This window comes from Cherax quadricarinatus, chromosome 60 (assembly GCF_038502225.1).
Source record: "Cherax quadricarinatus isolate ZL_2023a chromosome 60, ASM3850222v1, whole genome shotgun sequence".
NCBI classification, from domain to species: domain Eukaryota; kingdom Metazoa; phylum Arthropoda; class Malacostraca; order Decapoda; family Parastacidae; genus Cherax; species Cherax quadricarinatus.
The window spans coordinates 17,292,710-17,319,877 of record NC_091351.1 but is presented as its reverse complement, the minus strand read 5'-3'; the positions used below and the strand labels follow the sequence as shown (position 1 = coordinate 17,319,877).

The window sequence follows — 27,168 nt, the reverse complement described above, 5'->3', positions numbered from 1 at the left end:
GTCACCACTGACAGTTTTGACACAGTTTTTGCAGCTAGCCAAGGAGGGTCCCTTGCTGGATCAGGAACTTGCATTTTGGTAGCAAAGTGTTCAGCAAAGAGGTCCGCCTTCTCTTGACTACTAGTAGAGGTGGTCCCATCCTGTCGATTTAGAGGTGGAATAAGTTCATCACCAGGTTTTGGAGCCTACCCTACCTGATGCTAACTTTCTTCTAGTGTCCACCTCCCATTTAGCAATGGCCCACTTTTGAACATCACCCATATGCCTACAGGCTTGCATGTGCAAGTTCCTGTTATAGGTGGTAGGATGTCTCTTATACCTTCGCCATGCTTTGTACTTAGCAGTAGCAGCCTCTCTACAACGAAAGCCAAACCAAGGCTGATTTGTAGGCTTCGTCACATATTGCCGGTGAGGAATGTGTTCTTGTTGTAGATTAAGGATGTGTCCAGTGAAGGCTTTCACTTGGTTGTCAACATCCCCTTGGAGAAGAGCATTCCAGTCGGTGGTGGCGAGCTCAGAGCAAAGGGCTGGCCAATTACCTCTTTCCCATAGCCAGGTTTTGCGTGTGGACTCCTCACCTCGTTCTGTTGGGATCTTAAGTGTCGTAAAAACAGCCTTGTGGTCAGACGATCCAACGTAGCCGAGGGGTTGACAAGTGACTATGCCTTCTGCCAGATCACTCGCTACTGGGTCAAGGGAGGAGCCAGAGATATGAGTAGGGAAATCAACAAAGTTTCTCATGTCAAACACTGCAAGAAGGTCATCAAAGTCCCTCTGTATAAGGTGCTGGTTGAGGTCACCAACAATTATAATATGTTGACAGTTGTGTTGCAGCAGAAGGGAGTCAATATTTTCCATTAGGAAGTTGATAGGGTCTGCATGTTGCCACTGAGGTCTGTACATTGCACATGCTAGTACAGAGGTACTAGTGTTTATACAGAGCTTGAAGAACATCATTTCAAGATGTGTAGGGGTGACAACATCAATGTGCTGGGCATGAACACTTTTAGAGAAGCACACAGCAACACCTCCTCCTTGCCCTTGCCTGTCTCTTCTCATCCATGAGGTGTAGCCAGCAATTCTTGCAAAATTTTCTGGAGTCCTGTCATCCAAAAATGTTTCAACAACAGCTATCATGTCGGGACGTCGAGTGTTCAGAAAACTATGTGTGAGCTCTCCAACATTAGTAATAAAACCTCTAATGTTGGCCGACAGGATGCTGATAGACTGGCTCCTCATGATGAAGTGGTCAGCTTGAGGTGGTAGGTGTGTAGGGAATGTAAGGTGCCTGCCCTTGAGAGAGGTAGGGTACTGAGGCAGCTGCAGGGATGTAGGTCTGTGGTCTTGTATAAGGCACAATCCCACCTGCTGGGTTGGGATAGGAGTAGCTAAGTAGGTGACGTGTGAGTGTGTTCACCAATTCAGAGATCCTGCTTGTTTGTTCTGAGAACAGGTCTCTAAACAGGGGGCCCTGTCTGTCAAGTTCCTTTTTCTTCCGACACTGGTCCTCCTGATGTCCTTTCTTATGGCAGTAATTACACCTGGTATCTCGCAGGCAGTTGTTGGCAGTGTGCCCCTTCCGGGGCACACTGCGAGAGCACAGCCTAGGTGCCTGGGAGGGTGGACTAGGATTTGTTGCACCTCCTGTGTTTTGCAGATTTGTCCTCAGATTCTGCCGCTGGAACTGTGTTAGTGGAGGGCGAGACGGCTGTAGATGTCTTCCTCCTCCACGTCCTCTTCCACGTCCTCTGCCCCGTCCTCTACCAGTTCTGACAGATGTGTTCCTGTTGTTCGTACTTTGGCGCAGTAGGTGATCAGGTGCAGTGATAGTTCCCTGATCATTAACTGCACCAATCTCTGGTAGAGAAACTCCTGGCTCAGAACTTGCTGATGAAGCACTGCTACCAGATTCTGGAATAGTGTCGGCAGGTGTGCTGATAGGTGTAGGATCAGAGATGGTATGTGCACTGTCAAGTGGACTGGCAGTGGCTGAAGCAGAGATGTCAGGTGTAGGAGAATTAACAGATCCAAGGCTTCCCTCGTTGCTGGGAAGAGGATTTGTTCCCTCTGTGGTGGTCAGAGGAATTGTGTTAGAATTCCCAAAGGTAGTGTTTTGAACTCTGTCAGTCTGTGGGACCTTAGCGATGACAGGATTCCACCAGTTGTTTACCCCTGAGTTAAGCTCAGTGTGGGACTTCCAGTCTTTGTCAATAGTGTCACCATCAGCTGAGCAGCTTACGTCACTTGATGTAGGCTTGCACTGGCCTTCTACTATAGCTTGTAGGTTATCTAATGATTTGAGGAGCTCATGAAGTGCTTCCCTGTGATGGATTATCTTAGCTGCAACTTTACAACACAGCCCAAGAGGGCTGTCTTGAGGTAGGACTTTTGAACCTTCCTCCTGTATCTCCAGGCTTGTATCCAGATATACCACAGGATTATGGATATCCTTCAATTTTCTGAAATTTTCAACCTGGCTGCAACAAAATTCTTCTTCTGGAATGCAATCTGTGTGGCAGTAGTTGGAACAAGTAGGTTCCTTACATCTAAGAAGAATTTTGTCCCTTGTGGTATACCCACAAACACTGCAGTAACTACTGGGACAATAGCCAGATAGCGTAGATATTCTTGCTATTTTGCGGTGTGAAGTCATCCCAGAGGAGGCTTGTAGGTTTGCAATGAAGTTCACAGGAGAGAGAGAGGGTGGGTGGTGGTATCGTGGGTGGGGTGGAGTATCGTGGGTGGGGCGGGGTATCGTGGGTGGTGGTGTTTATAGCGGGGTGGGTAGTGAGGGCGGCAGTGGGCCGACTAGCTGGAAGTGTTGCCTTCTCACTATCACTTAATAAACACTGTTTATGCTATCCACTTTTCCACTAAAGGAAGATGTTACACAAATCACTATGTTGCATTGTACCAGTCTCTTTGTTATAAAGCACCAGATGCTAGTACATAGCACAAAACACATATGATATTAGATAATATTAGATGCTCACTCTGAAGGCAATAGTGACGTCACTCGTAAGGCCTGCCGCTGTCCCCTCACTCACACCATGTCTTCACCATACCACACCATACACTCTCTCTCTCTCTCTCTCTCTCTCTCTCTCTCTCTCTCACTCTGTGTGTGTGTGTGTGCATGCCTGTCTGTCACAGTTACACATAAATACAATTATACATAGTGTAAATTTCCTAGGATAACCCAAAAAATCCAGACTGGCAAACAATAAGTATCAGACTCAGATGTGACTACTGCTTTGAGTGTAAAATGTGTTGGTTCACTAGTGGCTCTCTCTGAGACAGAGAGACAGAAAGAGAAGCAGACAGACAGAAAAAAAGAGAAGCAGACAGACAGAAAAAGAGAGAAGCAGACAGACAGACATGTTTATGTGTAAAGTGAAAACAAATAAAGGGAAGGCAGTGTACCCTGATCATATGTCAACACTCTCATTAGTGGAGAGAGAAGACAATGATGTATACTCTCTTACACCGTGATTCAATTATTATTATTATTATTATTATTATTATTATTATTGTATTGTCCGTGTATCCTAAGTAATTTACACTATGTATAATTGTATTTATGTGTACCTGTGAGACAGAGACAGACAGACAGAGCCAACCAGCCAGACGGCCAGCCGGCCAGCAGGCCAGTCGGCTAGATAGCCTGCTGGCCAGCAGGCCAGCCGGCCAGCCAGCCCTGTTGTTTACACAAACCCACACTCCCTTCCCCACTAAACATTGCTGGGACCTATAAATACAGTATACAGGTCTCCCTCAACATTCGCGAGGGTTAGGGGATCAAGAGCCTCACGAATGTTGAAAAATCGCGAATGTTTGATGCCCCAGTATATTGTAGGGAAATATAATGCAATACTGCTTCCTTAACTTGTTGAGCCATGATCAATCATAAAATACATAAAAACGTCGTAAATTGTACTAAATACATACATTATGCCTTAACCCTTCGACTGTTTTCGACGTATAAATACGTCTTACGAGCCAATGTTTCTGACGTATATATACTCAATAATTCTAGCGGCTTCAAATCAAGTGGGAGAAAGCTGGTAGGCCCACATGTGAGAGAATGGGTCTGTGTGGTCAGTGTGCACCACATAAAAAAAATCCTGCAGCACACATTGCGTAATGAGAAAAAAAAACTCTGATCGTTTTTTTGGAATAAAACGCCGACTTTGAGGTGTATTTTCGTATAGTATTTATCGTTGTATTCGCGTTTTCATGGTCTTAGGTGATAAAATGGAAAACATATTACAGAAATAGAGATGATTTTCATTACTTTTACGATGAAAACGACCTTGAAACTGAGCTCAAAGTAGCGGAAATGTTCGATTTTTACCAATGTTCAGGAGTAAATAAATCACACCACACGTCCAATACACGTCAACTGGGGAGTCTAATATTCTTTCACTAGTACACTGATATTATTTATACCATTTTTACAATAATGCAGTCGTCTGCATAACAGTAAATTTTGTATTTTTTTGTATGAATAAAAAATCAAATTAGAAAGCAATAATAATATAAGAGGGGCCTAGAGATGTGACTAATGAACAGAGCATATGTTATTTTAGTGCCACGAATGTCTACCTTGTTTATTCTGGACCCTATTTTGAAATTGGCATCTTTTTTATTTTGCGTGAAATTGGCCAAATTGCCAATTTCTGACCACCATATTGGGTAGTCCAAATTAGTAAATGGGAGGTTTCTTGTACTCAGCTGATAGATAAAATGGAGTTCTAAAGAAATAGCTATGAGTTTGGTCAACTGGAACAATGGAATTGGCTGAAAATAGGGCTCAAAGTCGGCGAAATCGCCGATACGCATATGTTGCAGAGACTGCTAACTTCGCGGGAGCATAATTCCACGAGTTTTCGACCAAATCTCGAACTTTTGGTGTCATTACCATCGGGAAAAGATTCTCTATCATTTCATAAGAAAAAATAATTTTTTTTTTTCAAAAATTGAGCGACATAGAATGACAGTTTCAGAGAGGGGCCTGAAACAGTCAAAGGGTTAATAACATGTATGTTATTAAATACCACTGCGAGTCCCTACTACCCTCCCTCTGACCCCCCACAACTGGCAGCCAGCCCTCCCACCACTGTGTGGTGAGTGTTTTGTTTGTTCATTATTTGCTATTAAACTACAGTATAAATAATGTAAACCCATCCATGACTGCATATTAGAATGGCTATTCGGACAGGTATTGGACGGTGACATCATGTGTTTACTCTTGAACACGGCAAAGAATCAAACATTTGTGCTACTGCTAATAATAATAATAATAATAATAATAATAATAATAATAAATACGATAGAATTGAAGAAGGAAATTGTATAAAAATACGAGGGTTGAAGCAGTGGTGGAGGAAGTGGTTGACGCATCGTAAGTGTGGTTTTGTTTATGCTGGAGTGAGTATTAGTCTCCGTGCTCTTCCAAACATTTCACAATAATTCATTGTATTTGGTGCTTGTAGATTGTGACTGGAGTGGTTGAGGCAGTGGTTGAGGCAGTGGTAGAGGCTGTGGTAGAGGCAGTGGTTGAGGCAGTTATAGAGGCAGTGGTAGAGGCAGTGGGTGAGGCAGTGGTTGAGGCAGTGGTTGAGGCAGCGGTAGAGGCAGTGGTTGAGGCAGTGGTAGAGGCAGTGGTAGAGGCAGTGGTTGAGGCAGTGGTTGAGGCAGTGGTAGAGGCAGTGGGTGAGGCAGTGGTATTTACTAACATATATGTTATAAATAATAATAGTACATGTTAATATTAATAACATTTATAATAATAATAATAATAATAATAATAATAATAAATGTTATTCATAATGTACTATTATTATTTATAACATATATGTTAGTAAATATCACTGCCTCACCCACTGCCTCTACCACTGCCTCAACCACTGCCTCAACTGCTGCCTCACCCACTGCATCTACCACTGCCTCTACCACTGCCTCTATCACTGCCTCTATCACTGCCTCTACCACTGCCTCTACCACTGCCTCAACCACTGCCTCAACTGCTGCCTCACCCACTGCATCTACCACTGCCTCTACCACTGCCTCTACCACTGCCTCTACCACTGCCTCTTCCACTGCCTCTTCCACTGCCTCTTCCACTGCCTCTTCCACTGCCTCACCCACTGCCTCACCCACTGCCTCACCCGCTGCCTCTACCACTGCCTCTACCACTGCCTCAACCACTCCAGTCACACTCAATCTACAAGCACCAAATACAATGAATTATTGTGAAATGTTTGGAAGAGCACGGAGACTAATACTCACTCCAGCATAAACAAAACCACACTGACGATGCGTCAACCACTTCCTCCACCACTGCTTCAACCCTCGTATTTTTGTACAATTTCCTTCTTCAATTCTATCGTATTTATTATTATTATTATTATTATTATTATTATTATTATTATTATATTATTATTATTATTATTATTTATTATTATTATTATTATTATTATTATTATTATTATTATTATTATTATTATTATTATTATTATTATTAGCAGTAGCAGAAATGTTTGATTCTTTGCTGTGTTCAAGATGTCACCTTCCAATACCTGTCCGAATAGCCATTCTAATATGCAGTCATGGATGGGTTTACATTATTTATACTGTAGTTTAATAGCAAATAATGAACAAACAAAACACTCGCCACACAGTGGTGGGAGGGCTGGCTGCCAGTTGCAGGGGTCGGAGGGAGGGTAGTAGGGACTCGTGGCGGTAAACTTAAATATGATTTGGCAACTGGGAATTTGGCGGTTGGGAATTCGCGAATGTGTGAAGCCAGCGAAAGTTGAAAACGCGAATATTGAGGGAGACCTGTATACGTATAGGTAGTAGGTTGGTAGACAGCAACCACCCAGGGAAGTACTACCGTCCTGCCAGATGACTGTGAAACAAAAACCTGTAACTGTTTTGCATGATGGTAGGATTGCTGGTTTTCTTTTTCTGTCTCATAAACACGCTAGATAACAGGGATATCTTGCTACTCCTACTTACACTTTGGTCACACTTCACAGACACGCACATGCATATATATATATACATACATCTAGGTTTTTCTCCTTATTCTAAATAGCTCTTGTTCTTTTTTATTTCTTCTATTGTCCATGGGGAAGTGGAAAAGAATCTTTCCTCCGTAAGCCATGCGTGTCGTATGAGGCGACTAAAATGCCGGGAGCAATGGGCTAGTAACCCCTTCTCCTGTATACATTTACTAAAAAAGAGAAGAAGAAAAACTTTATAAAACTGGGTTGTTTAAATGTGCGTGGATGTAGTGCGGATGACAAGAAACAGATGATTGCTGATGTTATGAATGAAAAGAAGTTGGATGTCCTGGCTCTAAGCGAAACAAAGCTGAAGGGGGTAGGAGAGTTTCAGTGGGGGGAAATAAATGGGATTAAATCTGGAGTATCTGAGAGAGTTAGAGCAAAGGAAGGGGTAGCAGTAATGTTAAATGATCAGTTATGGAAGGAGAAAAGAGAATATGAATGTGTAAATTCGAGAATTATGTGGATTAAAGTAAAGGTTGGATGCGAGAAGTGGGTCATAATAAGCGTGTATGCACCTGGAGAAGAGAGGAATGCAGAGGAGAGAGAGAGATTTTGGGAGATGTTAAGTGAATGTATAGGAGCCTTTGAACCAAGTGAGAGAGTAATTGTGGTAGGGGACCTGAATGCTAAAGTAGGAGAAACTTTTAGAGAGGGTGTGGTAGGTAAGTTTGGGGTGCCAGGTGTAAATGATAATGGGAGCCCTTTGATTGAACTTTGTATAGAAAGGGGTTTAGTTATAGGTAATACATATTTTAAGAAAAAGAGGATAAATAAGTATACACGATATGATGTAGGGCGAAATGACAGTAGTTTGTTGGATTATGTATTGGTAGATAAAAGACTGTTGAGTAGACTTCAGGATGTTCATGTTTATCGAGGGGCCACAGATATATCAGATCACTTTCTAGTTGTAGCTACACTGAGAGTAAAAGGTAGATGGGATACAAGGAGAATAGAAGCATCAGGGAAGAGAGAGGTGAAGGTTTATAAACTAAAAGAGGAGGCAGTTAGGGTAAGATATAAACAGCTATTGGAGGATAGATGGGCTAATGAGAGCATAGGCAATGGGGTCGAAGAGGTATGGGGTAGGTTTAAAAATGTAGTGTTAGAGTGTTCAGCAGAAGTTTGTGGTTACAGGAAAGTGGGTGCAGGAGGGAAGAGGAGCGATTGGTGGAATGATGATGTAAAGAGAGTAGTAAGGGAGAAAAAGTTAGCATATGAGAAGTTTTTACAAAGTAGAAGTGATGCAAGGAGGGAAGAGTATATGGAGAAAAAGAGAGAGGTTAAGAGAGTGGTGAAGCAATGTAAAAAGAGAGCAAATGAGAGAGTGGGTGAGCTGTTATCAACAAATTTTGTTGAAAATAAGAAAAAGTTTTGGAGTGAGATTAACAAGTTAAGGAAGCCTAGAGAACAAATGGATTTGTCAGTTAAAAATAGGAGAGGAGAGTTATTAAATGGAGAGTTAGAGGTATTGGGAAGATGGAGGGAATATTTTGAGGAATTGTTAAATGTTGATGAAGATAGGGAAGCTGTGATTTCGTGTATAGGGCAAGGAGGAATAACATCTTGTAGGAGTGAGGAAGAGCCAGTTGTGAGTGTGGGGGAAGTTCGTGAGGCAGTAGGTAAAATGAAAGGGGGTAAGGCAGCCGGGATTGATGGGATAAAGATAGAAATGTTAAAAGCAGGTGGGGATATAGTTTTGGAGTGGTTGGTGCAATTATTTAATAAATGTATGGAAGAGGGTAAGGTACCTAGGGATTGGCAGAGAGCATGCATAGTTCCTTTGTATAAAGGCAAAGGGGATAAAAGAGAGTGCAAAAATTATAGGGGGATAAGTCTGTTGAGTGTACCTGGTAAAGTGTATGGTAGAGTTATAATTGAAAGAATTAAGAGTAAGACGGAGAATAGGATAGCAGATGAACAAGGAGGCTTTAGGAAAGGTAGGGGGTGTGTGGACCAGGTGTTTACAGTGAAACATATAAGTGAACAGTATTTAGATAAGGCTAAAGAGGTCTTTGTGGCATTTATGGATTTGGAAAAGGCGTATGACAGGGTGGATAGGGGGGCAATGTGGCAGATGTTGCAAGTGTATGGTGTAGGAGGTAGGTTACTGAAAGCAGTGAAGAGTTTTTACGAGGATAGTGAGGCTCAAGTTAGAGTATGTAGAAAAGAGGGAAATTTTTTCCCAGTAAAAGTAGGCCTTAGACAAGGATGTGTGATGTCACCGTGGTTGTTTAATATATTTATAGATGGGGTTGTAAGAGAAGTAAATGTGAGGGTCTTGGCAAGAGGCGTGGAGTTAAAAGATAAAGAATCACACACAGGGTGGGAGTTGTCACAGCTGCTCTTTGCTGATGACACTGTGCTCTTGGGAGATTCTGAAGAGAAGCTGCAGAGATTGGTGGATGAATTTGGTAGGGTGTGCAAAAGAAGAAAATTAAAGGTGAATACAGGAAAGAGTAAGGTTATGAGGATAACAAAAAGATTAGGTGATGAAAGATTGAATATCAGATTGGAGGGAGAGAGTATGGAGGAGGTGAACGTATTCAGATATTTGGGAGTGGACGTGTCAGCGGATGGGTCTATGAAAGATGAGGTGAATCATAGAATTGATGAGGGAAAAAGAGTGAGTGGTGCACTTAGGAGTCTGTGGAGACAGAGAACTTTGTCCTTGGAGGCAAAGAGGGGAATGTATGAGAGTATAGTTTTACCAACGCTCTTATATGGGTGTGAAGCATGGGTGATGAATGTTGCAGCGAGGAGAAGGCTGGAGGCAGTGGAGATGTCATGTCTGAGGGCAATGTGTGGTGTGAATATAATGCAGAGAATTCGTAGTTTGGAAGTTAGGAGGAGGTGCGGGATTACCAAAACTGTTGTCCAGAGGGCTGAGGAAGGGTTGTTGAGGTGGTTCGGACATGTAGAGAGAATGGAGCGAAACAGAATAACTTCAAGAGTGTATCAGTCTGTAGTGGAAGGAAGGCGGGGTAGGGGTCGGCCTAGGAAGGGTTGGAGGGAGGGGGTAAAGGAGGTTTTGTGTGCGAGGGGCTTGGACTTCCAGCAGGCATGCGTGAGCGTGTTTGATAGGAGTGAATGGAGACAAATGGTTTTTAATACTTGACGTGCTGTTGGAGTGTGAGCAAAGTAACATTTATGAAGGGATTCAGGGAAACCGGCAGGCCGGACTTGAGTCCTGGAGATGGGAAGTACAGTGCCTGCACTCTGAAGGAGGGGTGTTAATGTTGCAGTTTAAAAACTGTAGTGTAAAGCACCCTTCTGGCAAGACAGTGATGGAGTGAATGATGGTGAAAGTTTTTCTTTTTCGGGCCACCCTGCCTTGGTGGGAATCGGCCAGTGTGATAATAATAAAAAATAAAAACCTGTATACGTATTTCTAGACAATAATATGTGACTGAAATAGGTGAAAATGTTCACCTAAATGTTCGTGCAGTTATTGTGTATTCACCTAATTGTACTCGCCTAATTGTGGTTGCAGGGGCCGAGACTCAGCTCCTGGCCCTGTCTTTTCACCGATTGCTACTAGGTCCTCACTCTCCCTGCTCCATGTGTAGCATACAACTAGTGTATATATCCAAAACTTGGCCTATATTGGTCTCACAGGCCATAGAAGTTACTTGAAAAAATAAAATGTTAAAAAATAAAAGAAAAAATAGAAAAAAAAAACTATTTCTGCATGACCGGCAGTAGGCGATGTTGCCATAAGTGGCTCACTTTGTCAACTTCAAGCCTCCATATCTCGGTAAGTATTGATCACAAATAACTTTTTTTTGGCCTATAATACTCACAAAAATATGCTTTCTCATCCCATAAGAAAAAATAATTTTTTTTTTTTTTTAAATTTTTCGACCCCGAGAACAAGTTAGGGAGAGGGCCTGTCGACCCTGAAAGGGTTAAAGTGCAAACATTGTTCTTCCCATTTCCAGTACTCAAGTCTGGCTATATAAAAATAACCGGTTTCCCTGAATCCCTTCACTAAATATTACCCTGCTAACACTCCAGCAGCTCGTCAGGTCCCAAATACCATTCATCTCCATTCACTCCTATCTAACACGCTCACGCATGCTTGCTGGAAGTCCAAGCCCCTCGCCCACAAAACTATTATTAACTTATTACTATTATATTATTATTACTTCTTTCTTTTAACACACCAGCCGTATCCCACCGAGGTGGGGTGGCCCAAAAGGAAAAACAAAAGTTTCTCCTTTCATATTTAGTAATATACAGGAGAAGGGGTTACCAGCCCCTTGCTCCCAGCATTTCAGTCGCCTCTTACAACACGCATGGCTTACGGAGGAAGAATTCTATTCCACTTCCCCGTGGAGATGAGAGGAAATAAACAAGAACAAGAACTAGAAAGAAAATAGCAGAAAACCCAGAGGGGTGTGTATATATATATATATATGCTTATACATGTATGTGTAGTGTGACCTAAGTGTAAGTAGAAGTAGCAAAACGTACCTGAAATCTTGCATGTTTATGAGACAGACAGAAGACACCAGCAGTCCTACCATCATGTAAAACAATTACAGGCTTTTGTTTCACACTCATTTGGCAGAACGGTAGTACCTCCCTGGGCGGTTGCTGTCTACCAACCTACTTCCTAGGATTATTATTACTATATTATTATTATTATTATTATTATTATTATTATTATTATTACAGGTCCTCCATCACAAATCCGGCATCATTGGGACCTGTAGTGTGCCGGATTACTAAGTTTGCCGGATTACAGAGTGGTTAGGTTAGAATACACTTAATAAAATTAACCAACTTGGCTTACACAGTTCATTGTACATCGGCAAAAATCGAACATTTCCGCTACTTTGAGCTCCATTTCAAGGTACTTTTCATCATGAAAGCAATCGAAATCATGTCTATTTCTGTAATATATCTTCCATTCTTTCAAATGAGTCCTAAAAAATGAGAATACAACCATAAAAACCATACGAAAATATACTGCAAAGAGGCGGCTAATGGCTGAGAAGTGAACTCCCTTATTTATCGTCCGTCTTTTTTATTTTTGTTGTACGTTAAGAAGCATCTTTCCATCATACATTGCCCAAGTTTCAATGAGATAGCTCAACAAACAACCGAGAAAAAAAAATGTTTACCATAAATCATACATGGCAAGCCCAAGCCAGGTACTGGAAATAAGTCACTTTGTCTGGCCTTTCTGGGTTATCCTAGGTTCTCCTCTTCAAGGGGGGCTCCTTGGCGTGGTGAAGAGGCTCTTGGTCTGAGGAATTAGACCTGTCGGTCTACTTCCTCAGACCGAACCTAATTACCCCCCAATCCCCCGTTCCCTATCCCATCCTCCCCTTTTTCCTTTCCTCCTCCTCCTCCCCACCCCTCCCTTTTGCCCTTCCTTTTTTTTTTCCACAGGCACGCTAGTTCCTAGGTAGGGGAAAGGGTACCGGGGTCCATCCCATTCCGTTGAGGTTCTTGGCGGTGGCGTAGTTTGCCGTGGAATCTGGATTGCCTGGGGATGTCCTGATCCCTCTCCGGTATCCCGGAGGGTGGCTTTGGGTGTCTCTCGGGCGACGGGTGTATCTCTGGAAGCCACCTTTCGGATTCCGGGGGTGGTGGCCGAAGGAGGTATGCTTTGTGGCGGATTTCCGGCCACCCTCTCTTTTGTCCACCGAGGTAGCTCGGCAGATGTGAGGTTGCTATCCCGGATTGCTGGTTTACTGGCATGATGGGTAGGGTATGGCACGGGTTCCATGCTGCATCTGCGCTACTTGCGGTGCTGAGGTTCTCTTGGGCGCGGAGGGAGATTTCTGGCCCTTTCATTCCTCCTAGGAACTATCCCTCCCCGGTCCCCCCTTTTTCAATTCTTTTTTTTATTTTTATTTTCTTTTCTTCTTTCTTTTTTTTTCTTAAAAACAAAAAGAAAGAAGTAACCTAACCATGGCAGCTCTAGTCCATGAACCTGCTACCCCCGGGCCCCTTCTTGATACCGCACCCCGTTCTGACCCCGCCTCGTCTTTGGACCACTCTTCGGACACTCCTCATGCCTCTGTACCTCTTGCCGGTGCTGTTTCCTCACCCGCTTCAGGTACTGAGGCCTCGACTGACTCCTTCGATTTATCTGACCTTCGCTCTCCTCTGACTATGCTTCCGGCCTCTCCCTCTACGATGCGGCAATTTTCGAATCGCCGGCAAATTCCACGTCGGACCAACTCTGGTCCCACGCCTAAACGACAACGACAATTACCTGCTGATTATACTTCTCCACCTTCTCGTTCTTCTCAGAAAAGATCGACACATCCTTCACTACCTTTCCACGCTCAGTTTCAGACTGCACAGTGGACTAAATTCTTCACTTTACGACCGACTTCCTCTACTGCCTATCTTTCTGACCACAGTATTGGCAAGGCACTCCTACGCCATGTTGGTAAAGATATTTCTTTTCATGCTCTTAAGAGCGGTAAGCGCATCGTCACCGTACAGAGTGCTACCCAGGCTCATGAGCTTTCTCGTCTTTCCCATATCGATACTGTTCCTGTAACTATTGAAAAGCATCATTCCCTCAATTCTTGTAGTGGTACCATCATTCTGCCCCATACCATAGTTCAACAAAATTTCCAGACATGTGGCACTGACATTCTTGAACAGCTGAACTCCAAGATCTCCCAATCCTCAAGGTAGACACTTACGTTCTTCCTGCCCGCGGGCGGAGACGATACCCTAGCAATGTGGCTCGTTTAACTTTTGACAGCCGTGAACTCCCATCCTCAGTTTATGTAGCAGGACATCGGTTACAAGTTCGAAAGGTGATCCCTACACCGCAACAGTGTAGAAATTGCTGGCGATTTGGCCATCCAGCAAAATATTGCAGATCTATCGCCGAATGCCCAGTCTGTGGTGCCGATGACCATTCTAATACGTCTTGCAATCGACCTCCCTCTTGCCTTAATTGTCATGAGGCTCACCCTTTGTACTCTTGCCGTTGTCAAGTCTACTTAAACGAGCGGGAAATCCGTTACCTCAAAGAGGCAGAAGGTCTCCCTTATGCCATGGCAGTTTCTCATCTCCGCCTCCAAGGGAGACTACCTCGTGTTTCTTATTCCCGTGTTTCAAAACGTCCCCCCACTTCTGGTATCCCATCTTCTGCACCCACCTCTGTGGTTACCTCTCCCATAGTCACTCCTGTAGCTAATTCTTTTGCTGTCCTCGGCTCAGACGTCCCTACTTCAACGTCTCAGTCTGATCTTGCTTCTTCGTGTTCTCTTTCACAAGCCTCAGTAGCGACGAGATCTCGTATGACACCTCCTCCCAATCGTCCCTCTACTTCTCAAAAGTCAAAAAAAGGTCCCTTAACACCTCCTACCCATCTTCCACCTCCTCATTTTCCCTTCCCTGTCTCTGTACCTGGTTCTCCCCCTCTCACTGGCTCTGTTACAAGTGTAGAGGTTCACCCTCCTCCTCGTACTGTACCTTCCTCCCCTGTTCCCTCCCAAGTTTCTTCCTCTTCGGCCACCTCCCAGGTTTCTGCCTCTTCTGTCCCCTTCCACGCTTCTCCAGTTCCCTCCACCCTTCCCCTCAAGGAAGGTTCCTTGATGTTGGTGAGGGGCTCTTGATTTAGGGAATTGGATCTGTGCTCCAGTTCCCCGAATTAAGCCTGAATGCCTTCCACATCCCCTCCCCCCCCACAGGCGCTGTATAATCCTGCGGGTTTAGCGCTTCCCCCTTGATTATAATAATAATAATCCCTCCACCCTTCCGTCCCCCCCCTACCTTGGTACAGTCCATTACAGTTCCAATCTTTACTCATCCTCCCCCTACAATTTCCAATATTGTCTCCCATACGACGTCTCTGAATTCTGAAACACTTGAAGCAATCTCTAAATATATTGCAGAGACCAAACCATCAATGGACACTGATCCACCCTCCGCTCCTTCTCTCTCCTCTACTCCATCTGCGCAACTCCTTTCTTCACAGCGCACCGTTCCTTCGCTGCTTGAATGTTTTCCACTGCCTCCGCATGTGGACTTTTCTAACCCCTGTAGTCCGTAGGAACCCTTACCTGCAGATTTCAGGTATCTTTATCATTGCCAATCATGGCCTATTTACAGTGGAATATATGCGGCCTCAGGGGTAATCGGGGTGAGCTTCAGATGTTACTCTCCCAGTTTTCCCCTGTTGGTGTTTGCTTACAGGAACCAAAATTACACTCTGCTGTTATCTCTCCCATCTCAGGCTATAATTTATTGTATTCTTCAGATCCTTTTCCTGATGGGACCTTTAATGAAAGTGCCCTTCTTCTACGCACTGATATTCCGTACCATCAGCTATTTGTTCGTACTTCGCTGCATTACACAGCAGCCCGTATCCACTTGCATAGGTGGTATACGCTCTGTTCTTTATATCTCTCTCCTTCTCGGGCATTATCTATTCCGGATATTGCCTTTCTTGTTTCGTCATTACCACCACTGATTCTGTTACTTGGTGATTTTAATGCCCACCATTTCCTCTGGGGGGGGGGGTCTCACTGTGATTCCCGTGGCATTCAGTTAGAGGCTTTTCTTGCCACCCACCCCCTCCATGTTTTAAATACAGGTACTCACACCCATTTTGATCCTCGGACTCTCACTCTCTCTTGCATCGATCTCTCAGTCTGCTCTTCCTCCGCCGCATTAGACTTCACTTGGTCTGTTCTTCCGGACTTACATGACAGCGATCATTTCCCAATCATTCTTACTTCCCCTTCGTATTCACCACCTCTTCGCATCCCACGCTGGCAATTTGATCAGACAAATTGGAACCTTTACTCACACCTAACTGTTTTTAGAGAGGTTCCTTCTTCGTCCTCCATCAATGAGCTTTTACACCTCTTCTCGTCCTCCGTTTTAACCTCAGCTTCTCATTCTATACCCCAAACTTCGGGCAGGCATTCTCAGAAATGCGTGCCTTGGTGGTCTCCTGCTTGTGCTCGTGCAGTACGTTTGAAACGCGCTGCATGGGGCAGGTACCGGTACAGTAGACCCACAGAGAGACTTCTTGAATTTAAGCAGAAGCGTGCGATCGCTCGCTGTGTCATCCGTGACGCTAAACGCACTTGCTGGCGAGATTATGTCTCCACCATCACCTCTGCTTCCTCTATGAGTGCAGTCTGGAAAAAAGTACGAAAACTGAGTGGTAAATATTCTCCTGACCCGGCTCCTGTTCTGCGGGTTGCCGGTGTTGATATAGCAAACTCACTAGATGTTGCCAATGAAATTGGCAATCATCTGGTCCGTATTTCTCAGGGACTCCATCTATGCCCCTCATTTCTTTCCTCGAAGTCTGCCAGAGAGTTAGCACCCTTGGACTTTTCTTCTCTCAGAGAAGAACAGTATAATGTGCCTTTTACACTTCAAGAACTGGAGGCAACACTCTCAGCTTGCCGATCATCGGCAGCTGGGCCTGACGACATTCATATTCGTATGCTACAACATTTACATCAGTCAGCCCTTGCAGTCCTATTACGCCTTTACAATCTTATTTGGTCACAAGGAGTTCTTCCACAGCTGTGGAAATCCGCCATTGTTCTCCCTTTCCGCAAACCAGGCACTACGGGACATGAAACCTCCCACTATCGTCCCATTGCTCTTACCAGTGCAGTTTGCAAAGTGATGGAACGCCTAGTAAATAGACGTTTAGTGTGGTATTTAGAGAGACACAACAGTCTCTCCACTCATCAATATGGCTTTCGTAAGGGACGTTCTACCATAGACCCCTTACTACGCTTGGATACGTATGTTTGTAATGCTTTTGCAAATAACCACTCAGTTATTGCCATATTTTTTGACCTTGAGAAGGCATATGACACAACTTGGAGGTATAATATTTTAGCCCAAGCCCACTCCTTAGGCCTTCGAGGCAATCTACCATCCTTCCTTAAGAACTTTTTAACTGACAGGCATTTCCGTGTTCGGGTTAATAATGTGCTCTCCCCGGACTTTATCCAAGCTGAAGGTGTCCCCCAGGGATGTGTTCTGAGCACAACACTTTTTCTCCTTGCTATTAATGATTTGGCCTCTAGTCTTCCATCAAATATTTGGTCATCACTCTATGTTGATGACTTCGCTATTGCCTGTGCAGGCACTGACTGTCACCTTATTACAGTTTCTCTCCAGCATGCAGTCGACCGTGTTTCCAATTGGGCCACCACACGTGGGTTTAAATTTTCCAGCACTAAAACCCACCAAATTACTTTCACTAGACGCTCTGTCATCTCCGATCATCCTTTGTACCTCTATGGCTCCCGTATCCCTGAACGTGATACAGTCAAGTTTCTGGGCCTCCTCTTTGATCGTAGGTTATCCTGGAAACCTCACATTACCTCTCTGAAGGCAACTTGCCACAGCCGGCTGAACCTCCTTAAAACCCTTGCTCATCTTTCATGGGGAGCTGATCGTCGAACCCTCCTTCGCCTACATTCCACCCTTATCTTATCGAAACTTGATTATGGTGACCAGATCTATTCAGCGGCATCTCCTGCTACTCTCTCTAGCCTTAACCCCATTCATCACCAAGGATTACGTTTATGCCTTGGTGCTTTTCGCTCTTCCCCTGTCGAGAGCCTCTATGCAGAAGCGAACGTTCCATCCTTATCCGATCGCCGTGATGCCCATTGCCTTTGCTACTATGTACGCTCTCATGATGTCCGCAATCCTTCCATTTATAGAATGGTCACTGATATTAGTAGACATTCTTTATTTGTTCGCCGCCCCTGTTTACTCCGTCCCTTCTCTCTTCGCCTTCATTCGCTCTTGTCTTCTCTTCAATTACCACCTTTCTATGTACATGTAGCATCTCACTTTTCCCTACCCCCCTGGGAAGTTCCAGCTGTTCGAGTCTGTTCTTTCTCTCTCCCTTGCTTGAAAGCCCAACTGTCTACGGTCGCTTCCCGCTCTCATTTTCTTGACCACTTTCACTCTCATTCTCATGCCATTGCTGTGTACACAGATGGCTCTAAGTCTTCTGACGGCGTAGGATTCGCAGCAGTGTTTCCGGACAGCGTCGTACAAGGGCATTTACTACCTTCGGCTAGTATTTTTACTGCTGAATTGTATGCCATCCTTACAGCACTTACCCGTATTGCATCTATGCCTGTATCATCATTTGTGGTTGTCTTAGACTCCCTTAGTGCTTTACAGGCTATACAGAAATTTGATACACCTCACCCCTTAGTCCTCCGTATCCAACTTTGGCTATGCCACATCTTTACCAAGCATAAAGATATTGTTTTTTTGTTGGGTCCCTGGTCATGTTGACGTACAGGGCAATGAACAGGCAGACAATGCTGCGCGGTCAGCAGTACATGACCTACCAGTTTCATGTAGAGGTATTCCATTTACGGACTATTTTGCTGCAATATCTTCCCAACTTCACACCCGTTGGCAACAACGTTGGTCTACTATGCTCGGCAACAAACTTCAATCTATTAAACCGAGTATAGGTTACTGGCCGTCTTCTTATCACCAGTGTCAAGGTTGGGAGACTACTCTCTCCCGTCTTCGCATTGGCCATACTCGTCTTACTCATGGATATCTCATGGAGAGGCGCCCTGCTCCTCTCTGTGAGAATTGCCAAGTTCCATTATCAGTCAGCCACATTCTGTTGGACTGCCCACTTTATCAACGAGCACGCAGAATTTACCTCCGTCGTCGTCTTCGCTCTGCTGCTCTCTCTTTACCTTCCCTTCTCGCTGATGGACCCACCTTTCATCCAGACTCTCTCATTGACTTTTTGACAACAACTGACTTACTTCACAAATTCTGATACCTTCAGCCCTTTCTACTTCAATCTCTTGCTACCCCCTACCCCTGTACTATCCCCTGCTCCACTGTTTTCTGTAACCTACTGATCATCCCTCCTCCCTTCTGCCATCCAATACCCTCGCTTCCTTCCCTACCCTGCAGCACTGTATAGCCCTTGTGGCTTAGCGCTTCTTTTTTGATTATAATAATATCCTAGGTTCTCTATACATACACTGCTATGTATGATAATCTATGTAACTGTATTTGTGTATACCTGAATAAACTTATTTACTTCTAGTCTGTCAACTGAGTACAAGAAACCGCCCATTCACTTATTTCAACTACCCAATAAAGTGGTCAGAAATTGGCAATTTGGCCGATTTCACACAAATTTCAACAGATGCCAATTTCAAAATAGGGTCCAGAATAAACAATGCAGACATTCCTGGCAGTAAAATAACATTTTCTCTGTTCATTAGTCACGGCTACAGGCCCCTCTTATATTACTCTTGCTTACCATTTGGAATTTGTATGTACCAATAAATAGAAGATTTACTATTATGCAGACTGCTGCATTATTGTAATAATTGCATAAATAATGTCAAGCCATTCTTGGCTCCGTACTGGAATTTAGACTGGCAGGCGGACAAGTATTGGACGGTGATGTCATTTGTTTACTCTTGAGATTCGCTAAAGAATAGAACATTTTCGCTACTGTGAGTGCAATTTCAATGTACTTTTCGTCATAAAAGCAATCAAAATTATATCTATTTCTGTAATATATCTTTCATTCTATCAAATGAGACCGAAAAAATGAGAATATAACCATAACAACCATACAAAAATATACCGCTAAGCGGCCGCTAATGGCTGAGAAGTGAACTCCGTTATTTATGGTCTGATTTCTTTCATTTTTGGTGTACGTGAAGAAGTATCTTTCCATCATACATTGCCCAAGTTTGAATAAAATAACCCAACAAACAACTGAGAAAATAATATAATAATAATATCTTTATTTACTACATGTACATGTACAAGGTATACAGGCTTAGCTGACATCAATGACATACATCTATATAGAAAGCCCCTTGTTATGCTGAGTATTTCAAGAAAATTAGGTCAGTGTCCCAGGATAACACCCACACTAGTCGACTAACACCCAGGTACCCATTTACTGATGGGTAAACATAGACAACAGGTGTAAAGAAACATGCCTAATGTTTCTACCCTGGCTGGGAATCGAATATTTACCAAAAATCATATACAGTGAACCCCCGGTTCGCGATACTAATCCGTTCCTGAGAGCTCATCGTAAACCAAAAATATCGGAAAGTGAATCAATTTTCCCCATAAGAAATAATGGAAATCAAATTAATCTGTGCAAGACACCCAAGAGTGTGAAAAAAAAACTTTTACCACATGAAATATTAAGTTTAATGCAATAACAACAATAACAACAATAACAATAAATAACGAAAGAATAATTGACACTTACCTTTAACCCTTTGACTGTTTTCGACGTATAAATACGTCTTACGAGCCAGTGTTTCTGACGTATATATACTCAATAATTCTAGCGGCTTCAAATCAAGCGGGAGAAAGCTGGTAGGCCCACATGTGAGAGAATGGGTCTGTGTGGTCAGTGTGCACCACATAAAAAAAATCCTGCAGCACACATTGCGTAATGAGAAAAAAAAACTGATCGTTTTTTTTGGAATAAAACGCCGACTTTGAGGTGTATTTTCGTATAGTATTTATCATTGTATTCGTGTTTTCATGGTCTTAGGTGATAAAATGGAAAACATATTACAGAAATAGAGATGATTTTCATTACTTTGACAATGAAAACGACCTTGAAACTGAGCTCAAAGTAGCGGAAATGTTCGATTTTTACCAATGTTCAGGAGTAAATAAATCACACCACACGTCCAATACACGTCATCTGGGGAGTCTAATATTCTTTCACTAGTGCACTGATATTATTTATACCATTTTTACAATAATGCAGTAGTCTGCATAACAGTAAATTTTGTTTTTTTTTGTATGAATAAAAAATCAAAATAGAAAGCAATAATAATATAAGAGGGGCCTAGAGATATGACTAATGAACAGAGCATGTTATTTTAGTGCCACGAATGTCTACCTTGTTTATTCTGGGCCCTATTTTGAAATTGGCATCTTTTTTAGTTTGCGTGAAATTGGCCAAATTGCCAATTTCTGACCACCATATTGGGTAGTCCAAATTAGTAAATGGGAGGTTTCTTGTACTCAGCTGATAGATAAAATGGAGTTCTAAAGAAATAGCTATGAGTTTGGTCAACTGGAACAATGGAATTGGCTGAAAATAGGGCTCAAAGTCAGCGAAATCGCCAATACGCATATGTCGCCGAGACCACTAACTTCGCGGGAGCATAATTCCATGAGTTTTCGACCAAATTTCGAACTTTTTGTGTCATTACCATCGGGAAAAGATTCTCTATCATTTCATAAGAAAAAATAATTTTTTTTTTTTTTTTAAAAATTGAGCGACATAGAATGACAGTTTCAGAGAGGGGCCTGAAACAGTCAAAGGGTTAATGAAGATCTGGTGATGATTGATGGGAGGGGAGGAGGGGAGAGTGTGGATGGTGTTAGCATTTAGAAGGGGAATCCCCCTCCATTAGGACTTGAGGTAGCAAGTCCTTTTCCAGGGTTACTTCCCTTCTTCTTTTAATGCCACTAGGACCTGCTTGAGAGTCACTGGACTTCTGTCGCACAACATAACTGGCAGCCTCACCATGCCTAATCACACTATGTATGCCACTACGATTCTTAAATCTTTCAAACCAACCTTTGCTGGCCTTAAATTCACTCACATCACCACTAGTTGCAGGCAAATTTTTTACCAAATCGTCATGCAACTGCCTAGCCTTTTCACAAATGATTGCTTGAGAGATGCTATCTCCTGCTATCTGCTTTTCATTTATCCACACCAATAACAGTCTCTCAGCATTTTCTAACACTTGCGGTCGCTGTTTCGTAATCACAGTTGCACCTTTTGCAAGAACAGCTTCCTTGATTGCCGTTTTCTTGCTCACTATAGTAGAGATGGTTGATTGGGGTTTACTGTACAACCTGACCAGCTCCGACACACGCACTCCACTTTCATACTTTGCAATTATATCTTTCTTCATTTCAACAGTCATTAGCACCCTTGGTCTCGAAGGGTTGGCACTGGGAGCTTTCTTGGGGCCCATGGTGACTTATTTTGCAAAAACAGGCACCAAAAACAGTGATAATATGGATAATATGGAATGTACCGAATGTATCCTTAGATGCGCGCACACTGGCTGGCTTGTAAACACTGGCACACACGGGGCAGTTCAGGCCACACATGGACACGTCTCGTACGAACCACATCGCATACCGGGTTTTGTATCGGGAAGTGAGGCAAATTTTCTGCGATGTAATGCATCGGTTACTGGATTTATCGGATACCGATAGCATCGCGAACCGGGGGTCCACTGTATGGCTAATCCAAGCCAGGTACTAAAAATAAGCCATGTTGACTCTTTTTGGGTTATCCTAGGTTCTCTACACATACGCTGCTATGTGTGATAATCAGGTTTATGGTGCAGTACGAGTGTATATCACAGTTAGCCCTGTGCTACACTCCATTTTCTCTAATATAAGCCACCAAGACAGGGATAGGAGAATGGTATCTGTATACCATGTCCTCTTCATACCTCCATCGAACTGCTTGGTGTTATGCCAAATATTATTCATTCTGGAGTATTTAACATGTTTTATGTTATTTATATTGTTTCTTATGTCATATTAGATCAAATAAGTTGTAGTGTTGATATTAGCATAATAATAAAGCATATTCTCCTGCTTCATGAGACTGAGCTCATGGCAACCGACAGTGGCTTCAAAGCCACCTTATCTTTAATGGATAATGTACTGTGTAGGTGCTTTACATAATGAGAAGCATTTCTTTTATTCATTGGAACCATGGCTAGGGCTAAAAGTAAGCAGGGTAAAACAATAAATGGAGAAAAAGAAATTGGAATGACTTATGCAGCAAGTAGCGCCACCAAACAGTACCAGCAGGTTGGTGTGGCGACCCTGGAAATTTGAAATTATGCTAGCCAAAATTAGTGCCGAATAACTGAAGGAACCGAATAACTGATTGCTGGATTTGTGATGGCGGATCTGTATATTATTAATATGTATTATTATTACAGTATATTATTATTACTTAGATTATATTATTATTGTTATTATTTTCCCCACAGCATATCTCCAATTCTAAGCGCAAAGAATTAAAGAAGCAGTTAAGGAAACAGCAAGCACATGAGCGTAAACGACACCAAGCAGCTCATGACACTGATGATGTGACCTCTAACTCCAATGATGAGTCGGAAGTAATCATTGTTAAAGATATTGGTTGTCTGAGTATCTAGTTATTAGCAGATAAATTCTTACCAAAGGAATAGCTAGCAGGTGTTCCTCTGCCTGGAGACAAGCAAAGAAATGCTGACTTGATGGCTACCAGAATGTTAAATTTGTTATGTCAGCTTTTTTTGAAAGATGCAACATACAATATTGTTCAGACATTGCAGAATATAAAACAGAAATATTCAACATAAATGGCTTGCCAAAAGTAAAGAGTGATTTTAAAATAAATGTTAATTTATCTTTGTAATCTAGGTATATTTTGATGTTCATAAATTTCTATATATTTTGAAAGTTACAAACTGTTGTATGTTCAACATTAAATATTTGTCCTGGAAATAATGTATTCCGATCTGTTTTACTGGTATGCTGTATGATTAATTATAAATAAACAAGTTGTAAAACTAGTCCTACATTAAGTTAGGTATTATCACAATTTTGATGAGACTATGTAATAATATATGTTGTGGCTTTGTACATGACTCATTGAACCTTTTATAACAAAACTCAAGGAGAATATGGTAGGATAGGAGTTATTATCATTTTGTTTTGTAAGTCGACTTACCATATATTACTGGTCATAAGTCGCACTCAGGAATGGACGCGGGGTTATACTTCATCTTCACTAATCACATTTTTGCTTATCCCCGGCTTGAGAACACGGGGATTGCATTTTCAGGTCTCACAGATGGGAGTAAATTGCATTAGTAGTCAAGACATGAAGTGTTTTCATATCCTGTGATCTCATTAGTAGGCCTACTGGCCAATGCTAGGTAGATTCTTCTCATATTTATTCCACTATCCTACATTATTATTATATTTAGGAGGCAAGTACTAAACCCATAGGGGTTATTTAGAACCAGGAATAAATAAAAGGGGTATAAATATCTTGCTACAAATTTCTAACCAAGACAGGACTCGCAGCAGTGAGTGCAAGTTGGAAAAAATTTAGATTTAGAAAGTATATAGGAAAGCACTGGTTTGGTAATAGTTGTGGCTGAGTGGGACAAACTCTTAAATAATATCACTGAAGTGAAAACTCTGGTATAAACTACACTCAGTGACCATATTCCACCTTAAACAAATAAATTTGATAATATCCAGTAATTCATGCTGGCTGCTTATCTCGCTGTTTACACAACAGTTGATTATTGAGCTCTCAGTTAACCCTTTGACTGTTTTGATTGTATATATATGTCTTACGAGCCACCGTGTTTGACGTATATATACTCATAAATTCTAGCGGCTTCAAATCAAGCAGGAGAAAGCTGGTAGGCCCACATGTGAGAGAATGGGTCTGTGTGGTCAGTGTGCACAATAGAAAAAAAAAATCCTGCAGCACGCAGTGCATAATGAGAAAAAATAACTCCGACCTCTTTTTTTTTTTTTTAATTAAAATGCCAACTTTGTGGTCTATTTTCGTATAGTATTTATGGTTGTAATCTTATTTTCTTGGTCTCATTTGATAGAATGGAAAACATATTATAGAAATAGAGGTGATTTTGATTGGTTTTGCTATGAAAAGAACCTTGAAATGGAGCTCAAAGTAGGGGAAATGTTTGATTTTTGCCGATGTTCAAAAGTAAACAGATGATGTCATTTTCCAATAAATGTCCAAGTAGCCATTCTTATATGCAGTCATGAATGGGTTGATGTTATTTATACAATTATTACAATATTGCAGTAGTCTGCGTAACAGTAAGTCTTCTATTTTTTGTTTGAATAGAAATTCAAAATAGAAAGCAAGAGTAATATCAGAGGGGCCTGGAGACATGACTGATGAACAAAGAAAATGTTATTTTAGAGCCAGGAATGTCTGCATTGTTCATTCTGGACCCTATTTTGAAATTGTCATATTTTGTAATTTTCGTGAAATTGGCCAAATTGCAAATTTCTGACCACGTTATTGGGTAGTTGAAATTGGTAAATGGGCAGTTTCTTGTACTCAGTCGATAGAAAAAAATGGAGTTCTAAAGAAATAGCTATGAGTTTGGTCGACTGGAACAACGGAATTAGCCAAAAGTAGGGCGAAATCGCTGATTCATAAATATCGCTGAGGTCACTAACTTCGTGAGAGCGTAATTCCGTCAGTTTTCCATCAAATTTCTTTATTTTGGTGTCATTACAATCGGGAAAAGATTCTCTATCATTTCAAAAGATTTTTTTTTTTTTCTGAAATTTTGCGACACCAGGACACACCTCAGGATTTGGGGTTGTGACAGTCAAGAGGTTAAAACATAAAATAGAGGAGTAGGCCTACTGACCCATGCTAGGTGGGTTTTACTCATATCCAACTTTTTTTCACTCGTAGGTTTTTCCAGAATACTTTTAAAGTTACCCAAATGTTTTAGCTTCATTGATCAAAGGAAGGAAGCTGGTAAGAAAGGCAGGGAGAGGGGGAGAGAGGGGAAGAGAGGTGGGAAGAGAGAGGGGGGGAGAGAGAAAGAGAGGGAGGAGAGAGGGAGAGAGAAAGAGAGGGAGAAGAGAGAGGGGGGGAAGGAGAGAGAAAAAGAGAGAGGGGGAGGAGAGAGAGAGAGAGGGGGGATTATTATTATAATCATGGGGGAGTGCTAAACCTGTAGGATTATACAGTGCATGTGGGGGGATGAGAAGCATTCAGGCTCAATTCAGGGAATTGGAGCACAGATCCAATTCCCTAGATCAAGAGCCCCTTACCAGCATCAAGGACCCTCCCTTGAAGGGAGGGAGAGAGAGGGGGGGAGGAGAGAGAGAGGGGGAGGAGAGAGAGAGAGAGGGAGGAGAGAGAGAGAGAGGGAGGAGAGAGAGAGAGGGAGGAGAGAGAGAGAGAGAGAGAGGGAGGAGAGTGAGAGTGAGTCAGGATTTTTTACACCAGAGGTTGGTGCACTTAATAATCAGGGAACTATCACTGCATCTGAACACCTACTGTGCCAAAATATCAACAGCAGGGACACATCTGTCAGAACTGGTAGAGGATTGGGTAGAGGACATGGAAGAGGACGTGGAGGAGGAAGACATCTACAGCCGTCTCACCCTCCACTAACACAGTCCCAGCGACAGAACCTGAGGACAAATCAGCAAAACACAGGAGGTGCAACAAATAATAGTCCACCCTCCCAGGCACCTAGGCAGTGTTTTCGCTGTCACCGGAAGGGGTACACCACCTACAACTGCCTGCGAGATACCAGGTGCAATTACTGCTACAAGAAAGGACATCAGGAGGACAAGTGTCAGAAGAAAAAGGAACTTGACAGACAGGACCACCTGTTTAGAGACCTGTTCTTGGAACAAACCAGCAGAATCTCTGAATTGGTGAGCACACTCACACGTCACCCACTCAGCTACTCCTATCTCAGCCCAGCAGGTGGTATTGTGCCTTATACAAGACCACAGACCTACATCCCTGCAGCTTCCTCAGTACCCTACCTCAAGGGCAGGCACCTTACATGCCCTACACACCCACCACCTCAAGCTGAGCACATCATGAGGAGCCAGTCTATCAACATCCTGTTGGCCTACATTAGAGGTTTCATTACTAATGTTGGAGAGCTCACACATGGTTTTGTGAACACTCGATGTCCCAACATGATAGCTGTTGTTGAAACATTTTTGGATGACAGGACTCCAGAAAATTTTGCAAGAATTGCTGGCTACACCTCATGGATAAGAAGGGACAGGCAAGGGCAAGGAGGAAGTGTTGCTGTGTGCTGCTCTAAAAGTGTTCATGCCCAGCACATTGATGTTGCCATCCCTACTCATCTTGGAATGATGTTCAAGCTCTGCATAAACACTAGTACCTCTGTACTAGTATGTGCAATGTACAGACTTCAGTGGCAACATGCAAACCCCATCAACTTCCTAATGGAAAATATGGACTCCCTTCTGCTACTACACAAACGTCAACATATAATTG

At 42.7% G+C, this 27,168-nt stretch overlaps 1 protein-coding gene across 4 annotated transcripts in view; it reads left to right on the top strand.

Annotated features, from left to right (window-relative positions):
* The window catches only part of LOC128694411 (OTU domain-containing protein 3), a 255,633-nt gene extending 231,638 nt beyond the window's left edge, over positions 1–23,995 (top strand). For all 4 annotated transcript variants that reach the window (XM_070097989.1, XM_070097990.1, XM_053784517.2 and 1 more), the window contains one exon: positions 23,117–23,995. In XM_070097989.1, coding sequence (XP_069954090.1) covers positions 23,117–23,284 — 168 coding nt within the window. In that variant the 3' untranslated portion in view covers positions 23,285–23,995. The remainder of the gene's footprint in view (positions 1–23,116) is intronic.
* The last annotated feature ends 3,173 nt before the right edge of the window (positions 23,996–27,168 follow it).